The sequence below is a fragment of the Cyprinodon variegatus genome, unplaced genomic scaffold (genome assembly GCF_000732505.1).
Source record: "Cyprinodon variegatus isolate N-32 unplaced genomic scaffold, C_variegatus-1.0 Scaffold30, whole genome shotgun sequence".
Taxonomy (NCBI): Eukaryota; Metazoa; Chordata; class Actinopteri; order Cyprinodontiformes; family Cyprinodontidae; genus Cyprinodon; species Cyprinodon variegatus.
In genome coordinates, this window is record NW_015150483.1 from 145,710 (window position 1) to 164,617 (window position 18,908).

General features: G+C 37.2%; 1 protein-coding gene across 1 annotated transcript in view; it reads right to left on the reverse strand.

Moving 5' to 3' along the window:
* faf1 (Fas (TNFRSF6) associated factor 1) overlaps window positions 1–18,908 on the reverse strand; it is a 74,496-nt gene that overhangs the window by 40,556 nt on the left and 15,032 nt on the right. Inside the window, exons 7-8 of the mRNA XM_015399122.1 lie at window positions 16,388–16,493; window positions 8,486–8,572 (exon numbers count right to left, since the gene is read on the reverse strand). Coding sequence (XP_015254608.1) covers window positions 8,486–8,572; window positions 16,388–16,493 — 193 coding nt within the window. The remainder of the gene's footprint in view (window positions 1–8,485; window positions 8,573–16,387; window positions 16,494–18,908) is intronic.

An 18,908-nucleotide genomic window follows, 5' to 3' on the forward strand; every position in this document is an offset into this window, starting at 1 on the left:
ACGTCTGCATCTTACTGGGACAGTAAGTGATTAAGAGAGCAAGACTTCTAGCAGAGAACAGGAAGGCTTAACGTACTACAGCAAAAGTGCTCTGGTTTACATTTTCAAACTCTAAAAAACCTCTAAGACATAGACTGCAAACTAATGCAATTCAAACTACAAGGTTGAGAGATTTTAAAATTTGTTTAAAATATTAACTCGGTAGTAAAGTAGTAATAAAACTAGAAGTAGACAGACTACCGTAGTTGGTATTTTGGGCTAATATTAGCATTTCTCTCATGTATCGGCACTGGTCAATACGTGCATCTGTTCATTGGTGCCTTCAGCAGCCGTGCCTCATATATAGTGCACTATTTTCATTTGCAATCTATCAGTCAAGTTTTGATTAATATGTTAGTAAAACTAATTTTTCTTTTTGTTTAAAAGGAGACTTCTTTTTTTTTTATCATTTTGTCTTCTATACCACTTAAGAGGAAGAAGAAACTAAAACTAAAAAATCAAATCATTGTCTATCCGATCAAACAATAAATACTGCTCATGGCAGAAAGGCTAGAATAGGCATTACTGAGCAATTTTATCTTCTTAAGTTCTTCAGAAAAAGGGCCTATGGCCAAGTAAAAACTGCAAGAAACAGCAAACCAGGCATAGAACACAAAATGTGTGCATTTCTACTGAAACAAGAAAAACGAAAAGGAAGAAACAGTATTTAAGCTACAGATTTCAATTTCTAAAAGAAAGGACTATGTATAATGAATTATGCAATATTTGAAATACAATGTTGATATGAGAACAGGTATTCTCCTTGGTTTAAGAAAAGCCACGGCCAATTAGGACCTCATATGTGTTAAGCCTTAAGAGTTGAATTAGCGCAGATGGCTGTAGGTGCAGAGCCAGACGAGGCCTGATCCTCCTGGAAGACAACAAGTGGCCCCAAGTCTATTTCTTTTAACTGAGGGGCAATCAAATGTGAGAATCCTGACAGCGATTATTGAAACCCTTTAGGCTGCATTTCACAATGAGAGGCACTTGTCCAACAACCTAATAAGTGTTTAAATAAAGTAGATCACTTCCCCACAAAAGGACAGCCTGAAGGGTTTGGAAGTGACATTGATGCCAGGAGGGGAGCTGAAAATGGGGAAAACTGAGTTGAGTGCTTCTCAGTATTCTTCCTTGCTTTGACCGGATGGCTTTCCCCAATGTTGAAGTACATAAGTGCAGCTTGGCAGTTCAGTGATAAAATGTGGAAACAAGGTTGAAGCGCCGGAGGGCATTAGGTCGGGGGAGAAGAGGTGGGTAACGCCCCCCTTAAATGACCCTCTCTCACATCTCCACACAAAGGAAACTGGCTCCTCTTTTTTGGATTCTTTTAATTAACACTTGCATTGAGGCTCTAAGTATTCAAAGGCTGATACAGGGAAAGAATTTTCTCCCTCTCTTTCCCCCACCTCTCATGCACCTCTTCCCTTCAAACATTTTCCCTCCCTGGTCCTCTTCTTCTCTTTTTCACTCCCTCCATTCCCTCTCTGTTTCATTCTTTTTCTTATTTTCTAGAGGAGGCAGTGTTTGGATTAGATGTCTGGCTGTGAGTGTGAGATAATTACCACTGACAGCTGCACTGAAGGCAACCACAATCACAGCAAACCAAACCACCTCACACCAGAATGGGAGTTATCGAGTAAGGGGAGAACATAGACAGATGAGGAGGAAATGAGATAAGTTTGTCAAGAGTTTATAAGGAAAATACCTGTATCAAAAGAGTGCTGCTATCCATCTGTACATGAAAGTAATGATATTGGACTCTATTGAAACACAGCGAGAGATCAGAAGTTTGTCACCTTAGCCAACATGGCTGCATCATACAATTTGGTGACCGCAAAAATAAATATGATGGAAACTCTCTATATAAAAATATCTTAATATTATATTTTCAGAATGTAATATTTTGTATGCAGCGTTGGTTTGGCTGTAAGGTGTTCCTGCCAAATGAACCTAATTTCTCTTCTTCTTCTATACCATCCACAATGTCAGAAAAGCTGCTGACATTGTGAATGTTATGACAATGGAACTACAACTGCCAATCAAAATCAGTCTTCTGAGGGTTGGTGAAATCATTAAAATAAATTAAATGAATAAGCAAAAATAAATAAAATCACATGCCACCTAATTCTGAGGACAATAATTTGATGATCTCTTTAACTCATCCCTAAATACCTAAAGTAACCAGTTTGGATTTTGTGCAAAAAAAGAAAAAGAGTAGTATCCACTAGATCTGAGTCATGACTTCAGAACCAAATACAGTAGAATTAAGAGTTTATGCACAATTTGGATTGATCTTGGGATTAATTTGCCTTCAGGTTTAATTACTTTTAAATCACATTTTTAAAAGAGACTAATCTATAGAGTTCTAAATATTAGGGATGTATGGAAATATTATATTAAGGTGAAACACAAGAAAGTTCCCCAATGATTCTACCAAGGTTAAGGGCATAACAAAAAATGTCCGTGGTAAATTAATATTTATGAATTTTTGTAGTTGATTTATTGAAAGGCCTTGATTTTAGTTAGGGTTAGTACACACTGCTGCCAAAAATAATATGATTCTAATATTAGACATCATTTATTTTGGTATTTTGATTTTTGGCCTTTGGCTTTTTTTTTGGTTTCAGACAATTTTCATGTTGTTGCACCCCCAATAAATACGTAAAACTTATCTTGTAAAATATACAAGAGTACCGTCACTTTATAAAAAGGCTTAGACAAATATTTAATTCCTGTTTTATGAGGAAATAATGTTTTTGTGTTATTATTATTTTAGGAAAATATGCGCCTAGCACAAAATTCATAAAAAGGAAAATGACAGAATATGAAATGAATAACGATAAAGATTCAGAAGCTCAGCTCAAAGGTAAAGATAGATTGAACTAACTGAATTGAACAAAAATTGCATTAGAAGCTAAATTTTGTCAGACTGGCTAATTTAGTCCTGAATGCCACCGATTAAAGGGGGGGGTTATGGAGTGCCTGAGCTTACCGTTGAGCCCTGTTGCTCTGGAAACCATCAGGCCCACCTCAATAAACCCTTGGTTTCACCGACGCCTATCAGGTGGAGAAGGATTCCTTTAATGTCAGCAGGGAAATGGAGAGAGGCGCTGCCCTACAAGGCGAGGCACCTCGGAGGCTCCTCGACATTAATACATTAGCAAACACCATGAAACACTGCATAAATGTCAGCAATTACAGGCAGGGAGGAGGGGGCGGGATGCAATACGGATGTCCCACTGGCTGTCAATCACTACACCAGGTGTGTAGGAGGCACTGCCAATCATAGCGGCACCAATTGAGATAAGGCGCGGCTGGAAACAGACCAAGCTTGATCAAGTCTTCCCAAACAGCAGAGGACGTTAATGTTCCGTTGGCCTCTCAAATCAGCTGTTGCACAGACCTCTGTCATCCTCAGCACTGTTCAGCAGAGCTTTGCCAAAGCCTCAAGAATCAAGAGGAATTTGAAGCTAGAGCTACATTGTGGTATTCGCAAATAATGCCAGAGTATTTGTCTTAATCTACTTGGAGTAAAATGAACTCCATCAAGTTTTAACTATTGCAAAGTCCAACATACTTGCATCTGACTGGGAACTTTTTCTAGTAATACCATGACTGTTATGATGCAGTAAAACCCAAAGAAAATGAAGACAAATGCTAAAGTAAACATTCACACAAAGACAGCGCGAGTCTCCTAGAGAGCCTCTATTTGGCTACTCAGAAAAAAAAAAAAAAACATTATAAACTGTCTTCTAGAGAATACAGCGAGATGACATTGGAACGAAAACTAAACAATTACAGGAAGAGTTTAGCCCGTTGGTAAGTTATGAACAGCTGAAATTTAAAGGATTTGAATGTGCTGAATTCAAAGATATGACTGAAAAGTGATATTTCTAATATTTGGAAATCTCAAAATAAATACATTGGGATGGATTTGTAAAAAAACTTGAATCCTATTCAGAACCAGCTAAATATATTAGGGTACAACCTCCTCCAGACCTGGCCCAAAGGGCCATCACTCAAACACAGCCAAGGCAGTGAAGTCCATCCCCCAAACAGCTAGAGTAAACTTTATAAACCAATCCATTATTTAGTGCCAACTGAGCGTTATGCATCCTCATCCAGTTTCAATCCTTCATCAGGCCACAAATAAGTCTGAGCACAATAAAAAATAAAACAGATTTAGAGTGAGAAGGGATGATGCAACATTCAAAAGCCAGGCTCACTGAAAGGAGTTTCTACAAGACTCTTTTCTTTCCCTCGGACTATATGTGACTTCACTGAACTAAAATTACAACAGTTTAAAAAACTTTCTCAGGAACAAGAATGGGTAGCAAATTTAGCTGAAACTATGAGCTGGTTGATCAGGTGGATAAACAGTGACGTAAACATGTGCAACTGGTTGCTTCAAAAGGCAAACAAATCCACAACTACACCGTAAAGTTATTCAGGAATAACTGCTAATATAAGAAATGAATAACCCAATACAGTCAGTGTGATTCTTAAAAATGTTTTATCATTTTACATAGTCGGTTAAATAAAAAATAAAAAACAGTGCCACAATGACCCAGCATGTTTCTAATGGTCTAGACTCATAGTTTTAGGTTAAATAATGTTAGTCAAAGCAACTCATGTTATTCCTAAAAACTTCAACTGACACCCTACATAAAGTAGTGACCAACTACTTCATGTAGGAGTAGTTAATACAATATTTACCACAATCAACAAACAGCGGTAAATTCACAATAGCCCAGAATGTAAAAAGGCGTAGACAAAGCACAGATAACAACAAATATGAGCTGCAAGGAAATTAAGTAGCAACCAAATCATTTTAAGCAGGAGAATGTGTGGAGCTAAAAGTAATCTGGGGTCTGTAGCTGCCATGTTTATTGGGCCAAATCCCAAGAGATGAGACTGGGCTAATGAGCTAGACACTAACATTGGCTCTCCATCCATCCACTAGGCCAGCCAAGCCCCAGGCTTTCTCTGTTAATACCTTCAGACGTTTCAATAAGAGGGCTATAGCTAGTGCAGAGGCCATTATTACACTTCTGTCTCTCTCTTCTCTGTGCTTTTTTTAATATCTTCTCAAACAAGAAAAAAAACAGACACTGCAGTTATGTGTTAGCCAAGGACCAGGCCTTTGTTGGCACAGGGAGCTCAAATTTATTCATGGTCTTTGGCCAATAAATCTACAGCTATGAGCTAAGGACCACAGACCAAAAAAAAATTAAATAAATAAAAGTTTAAAAAAACAAACCGATTTATCTATATATACGGTAACATCCTTATTATGCTGTTTAATTAGCAACAATTTTCAATAAACACTAAATTTTTAGTTATGTAATGCAAATCAAATTGAAGTTTTAAGGTACTGATAATTAGCAACATGAGAAAATTATTTTTAAAAAGGTTTGCAATAAAATATACAAATTTTAGTCTGTACTCTCAACTATAACATAAAAACCCCAAAATAAATATCAGGCTACAGGTTTCATGTCTTGTTTTTTTTTGCATGAAACATACATTTCATCTAGTTTATCAGTAAACATAGATCCTTCTCAATATTTATCTGGCAAAGATCCTTAACAATGAATTGATTGATGTTTTCTTGTAGAAGTAAACAACTATAACATTTTCAATGCGTTTTTCAAAACTTAAGTGCGGAGGATAAATGTTCTCTAACATCTTCCTGATTTTGCATTTAGGAAGATAAATATAAGTGATTAAGTTCATCAATTGTTTTACTTTTAAATATTTGCATCCTGGTTTATAAGCTTCCTTGTTTAAAGTGGTCAACATGCATATTACAACCAGAGGTGACAATTAACAAAGTACAAATACTTTCTTGCCTTACTTAAGTAGAAATTTTGGCTATCTATACATTGGTTGGACAATCTTTTTTTTCATTTCTTATCCTTTTATTTTTTCGCAATTATCTCTGCTTTCTACTCCTTAAATTTTAAAAATAGACTCGTTAGTTTTGTTTCCTTTAAGCTCATTTTCGTTAAGGCCTGTTGGCATAAAAAAACAAAAAAAAAAAAACATCAAAATAATTTGTTTTATGGAGAGAATTCATTTCTTGTTTGCCACATATCCAAAGAAATCCTCATTCAAGTTAGATTTGACATTGTTACCATTAGTTATAAAACTAAGAAAATGAAGTCTAAGGAAATTATCATCCAGAGTTATAGAAAACTGTTCCTTTAATAGGGTAGTGCAGTAAAACATCTGTCCTTAACTTGCATTACTTTCACTTTTATACTTTAAATAGTTTTAAAAAAGGTATTTTTACACTTTTAATTGATTCAAAAATTAAGTTGATACTCTTTCTTCAAAAGTGTTTTTAAAAAGTAGGATTTATACTTCGACTTGAGTAATAAATATTAATACTTTGGACACCTCTGATTACACCTCAAATGGCATGTTCTCCTCACCATTTAGAAGAAGCTTTAAAATAAATTGATGTTTCATTTCAAATTGATGAAGAAAAGAAAATCATGTATAACACGTTTTTTTATAAGCCAATGAATTTAAACCAGTACAATTTAAAAACTACACATCTATGGAGAATTGTAGAGGATGCCACCAAGTGTAGCATTAGTGATTTTTGATCACCCAGTAAATGTTCTCAATTTAAAAAAGACATACTGAATACATTCATTATTCATTATTTAATGAATGAACATTAAAATATGCTAGCTTTAAGAATTTAACACATAAGCTTAGTGTGCAAAAGTATCTAAATGATCTGTGTACATTTCTTCCTTAATGTAAAAAATATAAAGCGCAGATTATTTATTTTATCTATTACTTGACCTACAGTATACATGGGTTTAATAATTTTCAGGGCAAGAATTAACATTTGTATTTTTGTTGCAACCCAAGACTGTTTGCTATTTAAAAAGCATTGGAGCAACATATGTTGCTTGATGCTTGATGGCTTTAAAAACTGGCCTCTTAACTGTGATGAACAAAACAAAAAAAGCAAGAAGCAAATATTTTTCTTTGAGGTCAAAGGGTGGGTATGCTTTTAATCTCAGCCCATGTGTGCATCATAAAGGATCTCATGTATTTGCTTTTACTGTTAATGCTTTAAAGCCTAATAACAAGTCAGGTGCAGCTATTGTTCTCTCACTTTGAGTGTTTGAAATATCAACAATAGCTAGTAGATATGAATAGCTTATATTCACCAAAACACTGGATACAATGAAACGAGCTCATCCTTATAAATCACGACTGTGCAGCTTTATTACACGATCACTTTTTATAGCACAGGACACATGTGTCGAAGTATGGATTTCAGAATAAAGGCAAAGTCAACAAGACCCGAAACCAAACAGCCGCCATGCAGATCTAAAGGGAAAACGTTAGCTGGGGGTTAACCCAAGAATGTGTGCCCAGCAGCTCCTCAATGTGGCATGATAAACCATCCCAAACAGTTAGCATGGGAACACATATGCTGTCAAAAAAGGGGGGAGACAAAAGGGGTCAAAGGTTCTTTGACATTCTGTATGGGTTCGACCTCTGATCAGCTTGACACTGCGCAAAGAGAATGGCTGGGAAGAGCAAGCGTGGGACAGGAAGGTCAGCGGGACTCAATGATGTGAGCTTTAATGTCCACAGATAGGGGACACGGGACGGGAATGGTCTTTGACATCTTAATTAGCTTCAACATCTTACTTTAAGAAGGCTTAAAACTCCAACTTATAACAGCTTCTTATTCAAAACTACCTGAGCTACGCTTTTAAAAATCATATTAAAACAGAGTTAACTTTCATGGATTAAAAAATAGGATATATAAAATATTCAAACTGCAAAAGAAAATCCTTACGTTTGTGATAAATTGGACCTATGTATGGGATGATAACTTATGTCATAATAACGAATGATTTAAAACATTTTAAATCTATAAAGATCTTCCCTGAATTCCTAAACGACAAGAGCCAGAGAAAGTGCTGTATGAGAAAGAGAGAGCACCATTTTATGGTGAGAATTCATAGAAGAACACCCTCCCCTACCTGTTGCTGTGGACCAATAAAGTCACTTTCACTTATATGTGGCTGACTGCAGGCTGGGTACTTGAGCACACTCTCTGATCACTTAATAGTAAAACATCATCTGTGTTTTACTTTTAAGAGCAATATGACAAAAAGAAAAAAGAAATCTGAATATCCTGCATGAGAAAATTTTTAAATCTACCACAATATTTAGGAAAAGATTACAGCAACATCAAAAATACAACCCTCAAGTTTCCACACAGCTTTCCCCCCCGAGCTGTTAAAAGGCTTCACTCCTGTTAAATAGTGATGTTTTAGTCGAGCCCATTTTGTGTTTTATATCAAATACTTCACACAATTCCATTAAACAATCCTTGAGAGTTGGAAATGGAAGTAAATTAAATGATTAAATCTGGTATATTAATGACTGTAGGCGTGGTTCTTACAGAATCATCGGACGCTGACGCGGGCCATCCCTCCCACTGCTGATGCCGAACTGGGATGTTGGTCAAGTCTGATATGTTCCTCTTTACCTAGGAAAAAAATAAAACAGAAAAATTTACATTTGGTAAAACATACCCTTATTTACAAAACATTATTGCCACATTATCAATAATTCCTTTAGCTTAACTAAATCAATCTAAAATTTGTTTACTGAGAGACCGGAAAATTTGACTGAGGGGTGGCAGTTTCTCTGGCTGTGTTGAGCATCTTCCCAACCTGCTGCTGCACATTGCTGGTCAGCTGGCTGGAAGAAATTTTGTTCAGCTACTCTGGTGGTTGTGACAAAAAATAAACTGTAATATGTGGAAAACTAATCAGGGGGGAAAAAAACAAACTGTAGTCAGCATTACTTGGCGCTAATTTGAGTCGTTCAGCACAGAGAGTCGTTGCAAAAAAATCTGCTTGTATGAGAAGAGGTGAAGATTGGAGCGACGACGTGTGTGAGGGGGAACAACTCGACCTCAGTTGTTTTAAACAAACATACCCAATAAAAACAGCACTGGCCATATTTCATACTATAACCAGGCTAATTAAATTAAAAGAGTGATGAAAAATATATTTAAAAGAAATAAATATAAAAATATATAATAATAAAAGCAATCAATGGATTACCTTATTTACGTTTTGAACATAGAGTTAATAGGATTTAAGTTATGAAATTGAAGTTTCACTCAAAGCATAAAAACAGTCAGTCCCACAACCAACAACCTCACAACCTGGCATACAAATTCATACCTCTAACATGACTATAGTAAGGATGTAAATCAAATGTTCAAAACATGAGAGATATAAAACAAAGAATTCAGTCAACCATGTCACTTCTAGGTTCCATCCAATGTCTCCTTTATTTTATGGGGGAGTAAAACAGAAATATAACCCATGCAAATTCTTAGAACTTCTCCGATTAAGAATACCATATTACAGACTTGCTGTCAGTCTATCATCTGCCCTCAGCTCTCAGACTTCTGACTCAAATCTACTCTCCATACCCAGAACCAAACATGGAGAAGTAGCTTCTAGTCATTGAGCTCAACTAATATAGAACAAAATTCCCAGAAAAATTAAAAATAAAAAGTGCTGAAACCCTTAACACTTAAAGTTCCTTTAATATAGAGATAAAAACGTATGTATTTAGAGTGGCCTTTCACTTTGCCATGTAAACATTATCAGTTTAAGTTTGCAGGCTGACCTCTATTAGATTTAAAATTATTTTAATTATTTGGGTTTTTTTTCCTCTTTAATCATATATGTTCATTAATTTCATTACCTCCATGCCACTGTACAGCACTAAACTGTCTTACTCAATGATGTTCTGTATAAATTAACTCCCCTTGCCTTACTACTGGGATGTTTATTCCTTCGAACAATGAGAGATTGGTGTGCTTAGGTGGCCTTATGTGATTTGAAAAACCCTATAGTCTGTGATCCAGCAGCAGGTTAAGTTACTGAGAAGTTTATGTAGACACAAAAACCAGTTTGTTTACTGTGAACAGTCTTTTCAAAGTCTGTAAAAGTTGGGTAAAGTGTCCCCAGCTTTGAGGAGTACTAGAAATCAATCTCACTAAGAGAACCATGTCTTAAAAGTATAATTACTGAAGTCTGTCTGTTAAGCAGTCGGCTGCAGGCTAGTTCCTGAAGCAGACAGCCCAACTAGTTAATCAGCTTGTTATACTTCAGGTAAGGGGTATATAGTATTAGAAAAGCATAAACATTGTAATATTGAATTCTATCTAATATCATAATGTCCCATTTATCTCTTTAATCTGATCTGATCTTTAGGTGCTGTCACAAAACACAAGGGAGGCAGTTTAATGGATACAAAGATGATTGGACACACTGTGCAGATTCAATTTTTATTTTAAGGTGTTTGAGAATCATCTGTTCAAAAATTACCTAAAAGAGTGAAATAACTTGCAGCGTTCTTATACTGTAATTTAGATCAAATGTATAGCCCCAATCGGTAAACATACATCTTATAGATAAATTATAGCAATTCATATGTTGGGTTGTTCTTGCAGCAGAAGCATATAGATTGTGTCATCATTTTTGTGTTTAAATTTGACATGAAATGTCATAAAACTATGCACACAAAGCTGTGTTATAACTACTAAATGTTGCACACCTTTTAAGTCTCATGGTGCCACAATGCCTACCGATTATCCATCATTACATCTAAAACTAATATAGGTTTATAACATTCTATAATGCTTTTCCCAAATAAAAATAGAGCTTCAATTTACCAACTATCTGCTATAAAATGAACAGGAATATTAGGAAGGAGGCAGAGAGCGGACAAGAAAAAGATGTTAAGAAAACTACAAAAACAGAGCCTGTGTTGTCAGCATTCCTCGGATGCCTCGGCTAATTCCCAGCAACAACAGCCACACACTCTGAAATGAACAGTATTTCTCTTCTCCCATTCATGTGCAGACCCTGTATCAGCATCACCTAATAACATTCCTTAGTTTTAAACAGTTAGCAGCCAGCAGCGGCTCTAAAACCAAGCGCCGTGTTACACCCTCCAGTGGGTTGTTGGTTTAAAGCCCTCACGCCAGCCCGAATGTGCTCTAGTCAAAGCAGATCAAAGCCCAGAGTTAGTTCCTGAGCTCCGATGATGGCTGATTCTGGTGCGTTTGTTCGAGAAGATCCTGAACTTCGGGCCCCGCGGGGCAGGACACGGACACTGAAAAAACTACCTTTTGTAGAGAAGAGATCCCTTCATGCATGGAGCAAATCCTGTCTTTGTAAAGTGCGCCAAAGAAAGAGGAGTCCTTCAATACACTGAGGGCCGCTGCTCGTGGATGTGGAAATTTAACGAATGCTACAAACTAAAAGGCAATTTTAGACTCTAAAGGGAGAATCTGAAGGACAAAATGTATTAATTTGGAGGACAAACACTGTTCTTATTACTGGTTGTTTCCCATGTAATTAGATCTGGATATGAACACCTTTTGTTGAGATTGAGTAAATATTTTATCTCAGTTATCCACCTCTTACCCAAAATATATTATATATTTGTGCTGAACCTGACAGAGCAAAGCAATTTACAGTACAAACAAGGCGAGACTATAAAAGAACAATGATAGATGAGTGGCACAGTCACTTTGCTTCTCTCTTGTAAATCCCATATCACACTGCTCAGAGTCAGTCCTTATGAAGAGACGTCGTGGCCAAGATAGCAGGCTGGGGTCAAAGCGGGTGGCCAGTGTTATTACAGAGTGTAATATCTATGTTTGACCAGCCAGGCTACAGGGATTTGACTGACCGGCTGGTCGGCCGATGAATAGAGAGGGGGAAAGGGAGGAAAAGGAGAGGCATAAACACTAGTAATGAAGAGGCTGCAGTCAGAGGTTAAAGCAGCAGCAGAGAAACAACAAACTGACGCCCACCACAGAGAGAGGGAAGGTGAGAGGTGGTGGCGGAGAGGAGCGGAGACAGACAGCGAAAGACACCTGGCAGAGGACAGTCTAATCCCGGCACTGAAAGAAAACACAGCTAAACAGCCGGCCTGCCTACCTGAAACCACACAGCTAGGATATGTGCAGGCCTCTCCTGACACGTGCATAAATATGGTGCAAATATGAGAGTTTGGTGTGACCATATGTCAACAAAATGTTATAAAAAAAATCTTTAAAAAAAAAAAGGAATTTGGAACAAAATAACCCCAAGAGAAGTATGACATCTTTCCAGAAATACTGCAGGTAAATTACAAATTTTTGTTACAAACTACATAAATGAAGCATTACTGTCTAATGCTGCCCCCTGTCTACCAAGAGCGACATGTCGTAAATAAGTCAAACTGCAAGCAATCGAAACATAATATATACTTTAGATTAGCAATCTCTACTCAAAATTAAAAAAAATACATTTAATAGAGAGATATGTCCTATATCCATCATATGACTGGAAACCATACTAAGCTCTGAAAACAAATTAGGGAATTATATTGTATTTTCTTTTATTCTTCTATTTCTATATAATCTCTAATATATTTTAGAGCCCTTTGCAACCTGCATTTGGAAAAACATGCTCTTAAAAACTGAAACTTGGCAACATAAATAAAATCCTTCATTGCAATATTTAAGAAAATAAACAAATAAACAAATTATGAGATGAATAACAAAAAGGGGAACTTAGTAAAAATATAGAAGACAGAAAATGAAAATAACAAAAAGTAAATTTAATATTTCCAACCGCAATCTAAGAAATGTTGAAAAACATTTTGAAATGATTTATGGTTAAAGTAAAGAATTTTAATGTTTGGACACCAACGCTGTTTGAACATAAGAATAAGGTTTTTTATTCTATTCTAGATCATTTTGTTTCTTCCAAATTCCCATTAAAAGAAAAAAAAAAATCACCTAATATTAATATAGCATTTTGATATACCAAACAAAGCAAATTCATCGAGGTGATATCATTTACAATAACAAAACACTATTTTATTAGGAATAGTTAAGAAATCTGAGCTTAAAGGGACTACTAGCATTCGAGTGCAATAGCAACTTTCCATCCATCATCTCAAAGTTTTACTTTATTAAATATATTGAAGTATGTTTCTGCTGCAATCCAAAACGTTCTGAAACAAAATGACTGACATTCATGTAGAGATGCTGATTTGCAAGAAACATCGCAGACGTCTCTCGTTTTTCCAGAGCTGTGTATACGTCTGAGTTCTCTTCAACATAAAGCGACTCAGCTGCTGGCCAGTACACCAAAAGACAAAATCAACGATCCAATCATTGTAAATGCCAATTGCTTATAATCCCTGGCTGGAAGCAAATCAAAGCGAAGGAAAGGTTTCCATTAAACAGTCACAAGCTCTTTCTCTCATTCCCTCTTGTTCTTTCTCTTCATCCCATCTAAGCACCAGATGCCTTTCTTTCATTTTTGCTTTCAATCCAGCCTTGCTTTTCTCAGTCCCACATCCCCTGTCTGCATTTCGTCCCCTATGTCTCCCAGCTGCAGGGCAGGGGATGGGGCCTGAGGGGGGCGACGAGGGGAGAATCCCCAGTACAACCGGTCTGGTCACGGACAAATAGGGACCCAGCAGCCATTCCTATTCTACCCGGTACTTCCCTGGCAAACATTTGCTCTGCAGCTTAGCTCAGAAGCTAGCCAGTAACATAGCCCACCCCAACCCAAACTCTTGTCTGGTTATGCCAATCAAGAACTTACACAAACTTTGGTTTAGGAGATGGAAAAGAATGAATGAAAAAAAAAAAAAAGGCTGAATCGGGCCACTGAGAGAGACGTTAAAGAAAAAATGGCAAAGGGTGGGATAAGAGAGCATTGTTGATATTCTAGGGCCAAAATAAATAAAAGGAGAACAAGATATTACTCCTCCTTTACCAATATGCACAGACAAGTCTCATGGTGAATCTTAAGCTGAGAAAAATAGGAACCCGGTAAAAGAAAAGAGTACTTTAGCAAGGTCCAAGTAGAGTACAACAAAGTTAGGTTGAAAATGTTACAACCTTCCTCACAAGTGTCTGCCATCTTCATCGTGGAAAGTGAGTCAAAGCAGCTTTGACATTTTATTCTGCATAGGAGAACCAGAACCTGCTTCTTCTCAGTGAGTTCAGCACACTAAATTACTGTGGCTGCCATCCACAGCGCAATCTTGAATCACAAAACGAGGCTGAATATTTTTACACTTCTCGTCAGCAGCAGCATTTTTGGAGACTGTGCCTACATTGCTTAAACATTTGATGTCTGCAGGTTAAAGTTCTAGGTCTCATTTTCCCAGCAGGGAACCTTTAGATGCCTAAAGACAAACTTGTGTAAGAAAAAGACCACGACATGAAGGCCTGTTTAAGCCCACATTGTCCTTTCTCTATCCCTTCTTGCTTCTTACGCCACCCCCCACCAAGCTAACAGTCTTCAGTCTCTTTTCTGTGGCCCCAGCTCCCACACCCACACCACAGGAGCCCCTCCCCTGTGTTTGTAATCCCAGCAGCAACACTTAAGGTTCACAGTGGGTGCTCATCAAAACCATCTGCTATACAGGAGAGTGGTAGTACGAAAGAAAATTAGAGATGATGAAATGAGGAGAAAGTTGTAGAGCGCGAAAGAGGAGAGAAGAGCTTCCAGGGAGGAAAGTGGCCTCCAGTTAAGATGCTAGGCAGACTAATTTAATTAATTAGCACCATTACAAGCTCTGCTAGAAACCTGACTTTTAATTATACGTTCCTACTCTACTTGGAGGGTCCATGAATTAACCACAGTGGCTGCAAGAAGCAAAACAGAAGAGCAGGACACTTATTATAATTATATTATCAAAGGCACAGAAGGAGCTAATACAAACTACAGATTCCCGGAGAAAAACATCTAATGACAGCAATCAGATCATTGGTCCTGGCAGCCAATTACAACTGACAACACTCGTCAGTGTGGAAGCTGTAACTGAGGAAAGGAGAGTTCAATTTGGCCATTTTCAGCTGTAACTATGATGTTCAAGAATAAAGTCAGAAAAAAAAAAGAAATGCAAGAAGATATTAAAGGAAAGTGTATTTTCTAAAGCCTGGTACTTATCATAGGATTTTAAATGATTTTAACATCAAATGGACTGAGCTGAAAAAAAAAGGAAATCTTGATAAACAAGTGCATATTTTCTTTTAGCATTGAAGTAATACACTAAACAGAGGAGGAGGATGAAAGGGAGGTAGATAATGTTACAGCAGCAGCAATGCTGCACAGTTTTCCCATACAGTATGATATTTGTCTCATGTTGATCAATTAGTATAGTCCAAAATTAAAGATAATCTCACACAAAGAGCCCAACATTCTACTGTGCTTTAAGCTTTGGAATTTTAATCCTTATCAAAGAACATGCTAGACTGGAAAATGTTAGCAGTTTCTATGGCAATCTCAAGGTAACAATATCTATACTACAGTACACACGGAAAAAGAAATTTTACTATGGCTTGTCACACTCTTCGCTAAAATAAGATGCTGAGGAAATTTTGAAATATCAGCTTTGTTCTCTAAAATCTATCTTAAACAGAAATAGAAAATCTTTAAATAGTGATCGGTGGATCTCTGCTAGAACGAGAAGTTCTCAACTAAGTTAAGCCGCATGCCGATTCCACCTGATTCTACTTTGTGAGAAATATTTCCCAAAATTAGACAGCAGACCACTGTTGTTAATTATGAATAATGTTTACTCGGGGCCCCTTGCACAGATGGGGTGAGTCCAGGACAGTAATGTATATATGAGCAGTCAAGTGATAGTAGCTCACAAGCACAAACACATGAATACACACTCATCTGCATAGGCTCATTGACCCACGCTTAGATGTTCGTGTTTCATAACCTTTAAACTACTTTCCATGCAGATAGGTATAACACCCAGTGGATCGGAGGATGTTCTACCTCCTCACAGGGTCCAGGATGAGTAGCTATTAATATTTCATAAGCAGCCAAATCTACTGTTTAGTTTCAGATGAAGAAAACGATTGGACTTTTCGAGTGCTCCCGCATGCCTTGATCAAACAGTGTTTAGTGATTTAAACTGCCTCTCCCTCAGCAAGCTGCAGAGGAAGACGGAAAACCATGCAGTGTATACAGGGAGTGGGAGGAAAGGAGGGGGGTTGTACAAGACCACAGCTGGGAGAGTAATTATGTGCTCCGAAATGTGATCATTTGTGATGAATAATGAATCGATGGTGGAGATAGACTAGCAATGTTTGGCAAATAGAAGGCAAACTGTGATATGAGGAAATGAGAATCAGGTGCAATAAAACCGACACGTAGGTAAGAGCCTGTGGGTGCATTACAGAGAACTTTTATATGTCTGTGAGTAGGGCCATGCTCGGTGCTCGCACAATATTGCGGTGTCTTACCTCTTGTATAGTTTTGGAGCCAGGAAAATTGAGGTTGTAGTCTCTCTGAGCTTCACGATGGCTAATGACCAGCAGGAAGTTCTGATTTAGTGAATCCTGAAGTGCACTAAACGACAAACACACAAAAACAGTAATGACACAAGAGAAAAGACAGATGCAAGAAAAAAAAAAACATTATCTGTGACAAACATTGGGCAAGCTGAAACTTGTCCAGTGAGAGTGGCCTTCTGGCCCCAAGCGAAGTGGATGCATCCCTCAAGGGGCCTTTTGGCCACTTTACTGGCTGTGTCTTAACAAGTCTGGCCAGAGCGCCGATCAGCACAGCAGGTTCGTGCAAGATTACCACCTGCACAGCAGCAGCATGGAGGCTATCTATCTGCTTTGAGGCTAACAATCCCTATGGGGTCCTCAAAACCCAATAATCCCTCTGAAGCTGACTTGTATGTGATACAAACTAAAGCAGCACAAAGTCACCAACTCTAAATTACATGTTAGGACTGAACACCTACCCTCATAATGGCAGGTGGATTTCTGGTTTACACTTCAGTGTTCATTACTATTACCATGAAATTGTAGCTATAATTGCTAACTTTATATTTATGCAATATTACCTTGGTTAAAACTATTTAAATTACCTTTCTGCCATTTTCTTACCTAGTGGAAATTTTCCTCCTGCAATCTAAAATGTCTTTTTCTTTTAGTAGAATTAAAAGTTTTTTGTAAAAAACAAAAAGCAAATACAGGACACATGGTTTCCATTTTATTTTGATTCTATAGCATCTTTGTAAAGATCACTGCTCGGGTTTTGAAGCAATTTTTCAATTGTATTTAGGTCTGGACTTTTAGTTCAGATTGGGTGCTCAAGGTGATACATTGCATTGGCCTTGAAGGTAAACAGAATAATATAATTTCCATGTCATCTGGCCCGAGTTCATGCTTTCTTTTGTCACTGAAATCACATGTGAGAAACTGCTAACAGGATTTCTTACAGTATTCTGCAACTTCGTTTATTAAAAACTACATAACCTTTTCCTTCAGTCAATAAGCGCAAAGGCAACATATTGCAGCTCTTGTTTCACCCAAGAGTGGAACTGCTAAATATCAGCAGCCAAGAGTGTTTTCAGGTAATCCAGGTTCTGATGCGTTGTTCAGTAACTCACAAAGTTATTTACAGTGATGCCTGAGAAACAGATAAAAAAAAAGAGAAGATAGGGGGGGGAATTCAACTTTTGGGGCTTCATTTACAATAAGCTGCAAGGTTAAGTAGCGTTTTGAGCAAACGCTGGGTCTGTGAGGGTGAATAGCAATGGGAGGCTTAAAGGCCGAAACAGGCACTTAATCAGGGCTCAGAAACCAAGGAGAGGAGGAAGACTTTAGAGAAAGACCAGGATGAGGGAATTAATATGTAGCGCACACATTAATTATGCAATCACACCCTTAATCTGTGCAGATCTGGACGAGCTTATGTTAACAGAAGCTCAAATTTACTGTAATGACAGCATATTTACATTGACTAAAACTACGAAATCAATATGTAAATGTAATGTTTGTTGTAGCTAACTGGAGAAGATTGGAAAAGTGGGAAATGGGAAGGATGGATGCATATGTAATGGGGCTGAGCAGAAGGATGAACGATGGGTGTGCTTCTGTGTTTGCAAAGAGAGAGAGAGAAAGAGGAGAAATAGAAGGGGTTGTGGCACATAAATAAGGATCCAGCTAATATCATGATTATGTTTGGAAACGGTCCCGAGCTGCTGCTGGCATGCAGCTAAACTCCTAAATAGGCAGAGATAAAGGGTAAACTGAGAGGAAGTGTTACTCTGTCCTTCCAAGCAAAGAAGGAACGTCTTATCAGTCACTCATGGCAGCCTGACAAAACATTTTGTTTATGTGGATAGAGTTCTGTTCAAGATTTACTTTTTTAAAAATCTGAGTTTTTGGGGGGATGTTCTATACAACAAATATAGTCACTTCAAACATTGCATTCGTAGTGCAGGAAATGAAAAATCTGTCATACATAATGAGTCATTTCCTTGTAACTTGCCATCTGTTTAAAGAATCTTGCTGCATAAATAAATATAAAAACCAAGCAGGGATGCAATGAGAAGTCAGCTTTTGAACTAACCTAACCCAGTCGCAGCCAGCTCACGCTAACTTCCCTCTGTTACAACTTCCACAATGAAGAGTGGACAAATTGTCAGAGGGAAGACTGTTCAAAGTTAGATATATTAAGTTTTAGGGGTGAGGTGTTTGACAAAGGAAAAAAATGGTAGAGTCTAGCCACTGCCACTAAAGATTATTTTGCTAATCAATCTGTCGATTATTTTTTCAAATAATAAATTAATAGTTAAATAGCAAAAGATTCCCTAAAGAAGATTCTTTCCAGATTTAAACCAGGTGAAACTAAAACTTTTCTACTTGTGGAGTTTTTGATGGAGCATATTGACAAACCAAAATGTTTTCGTTGACCTAAATGCAAAGTATTTTTATATATATATATATATATATATATATATATATA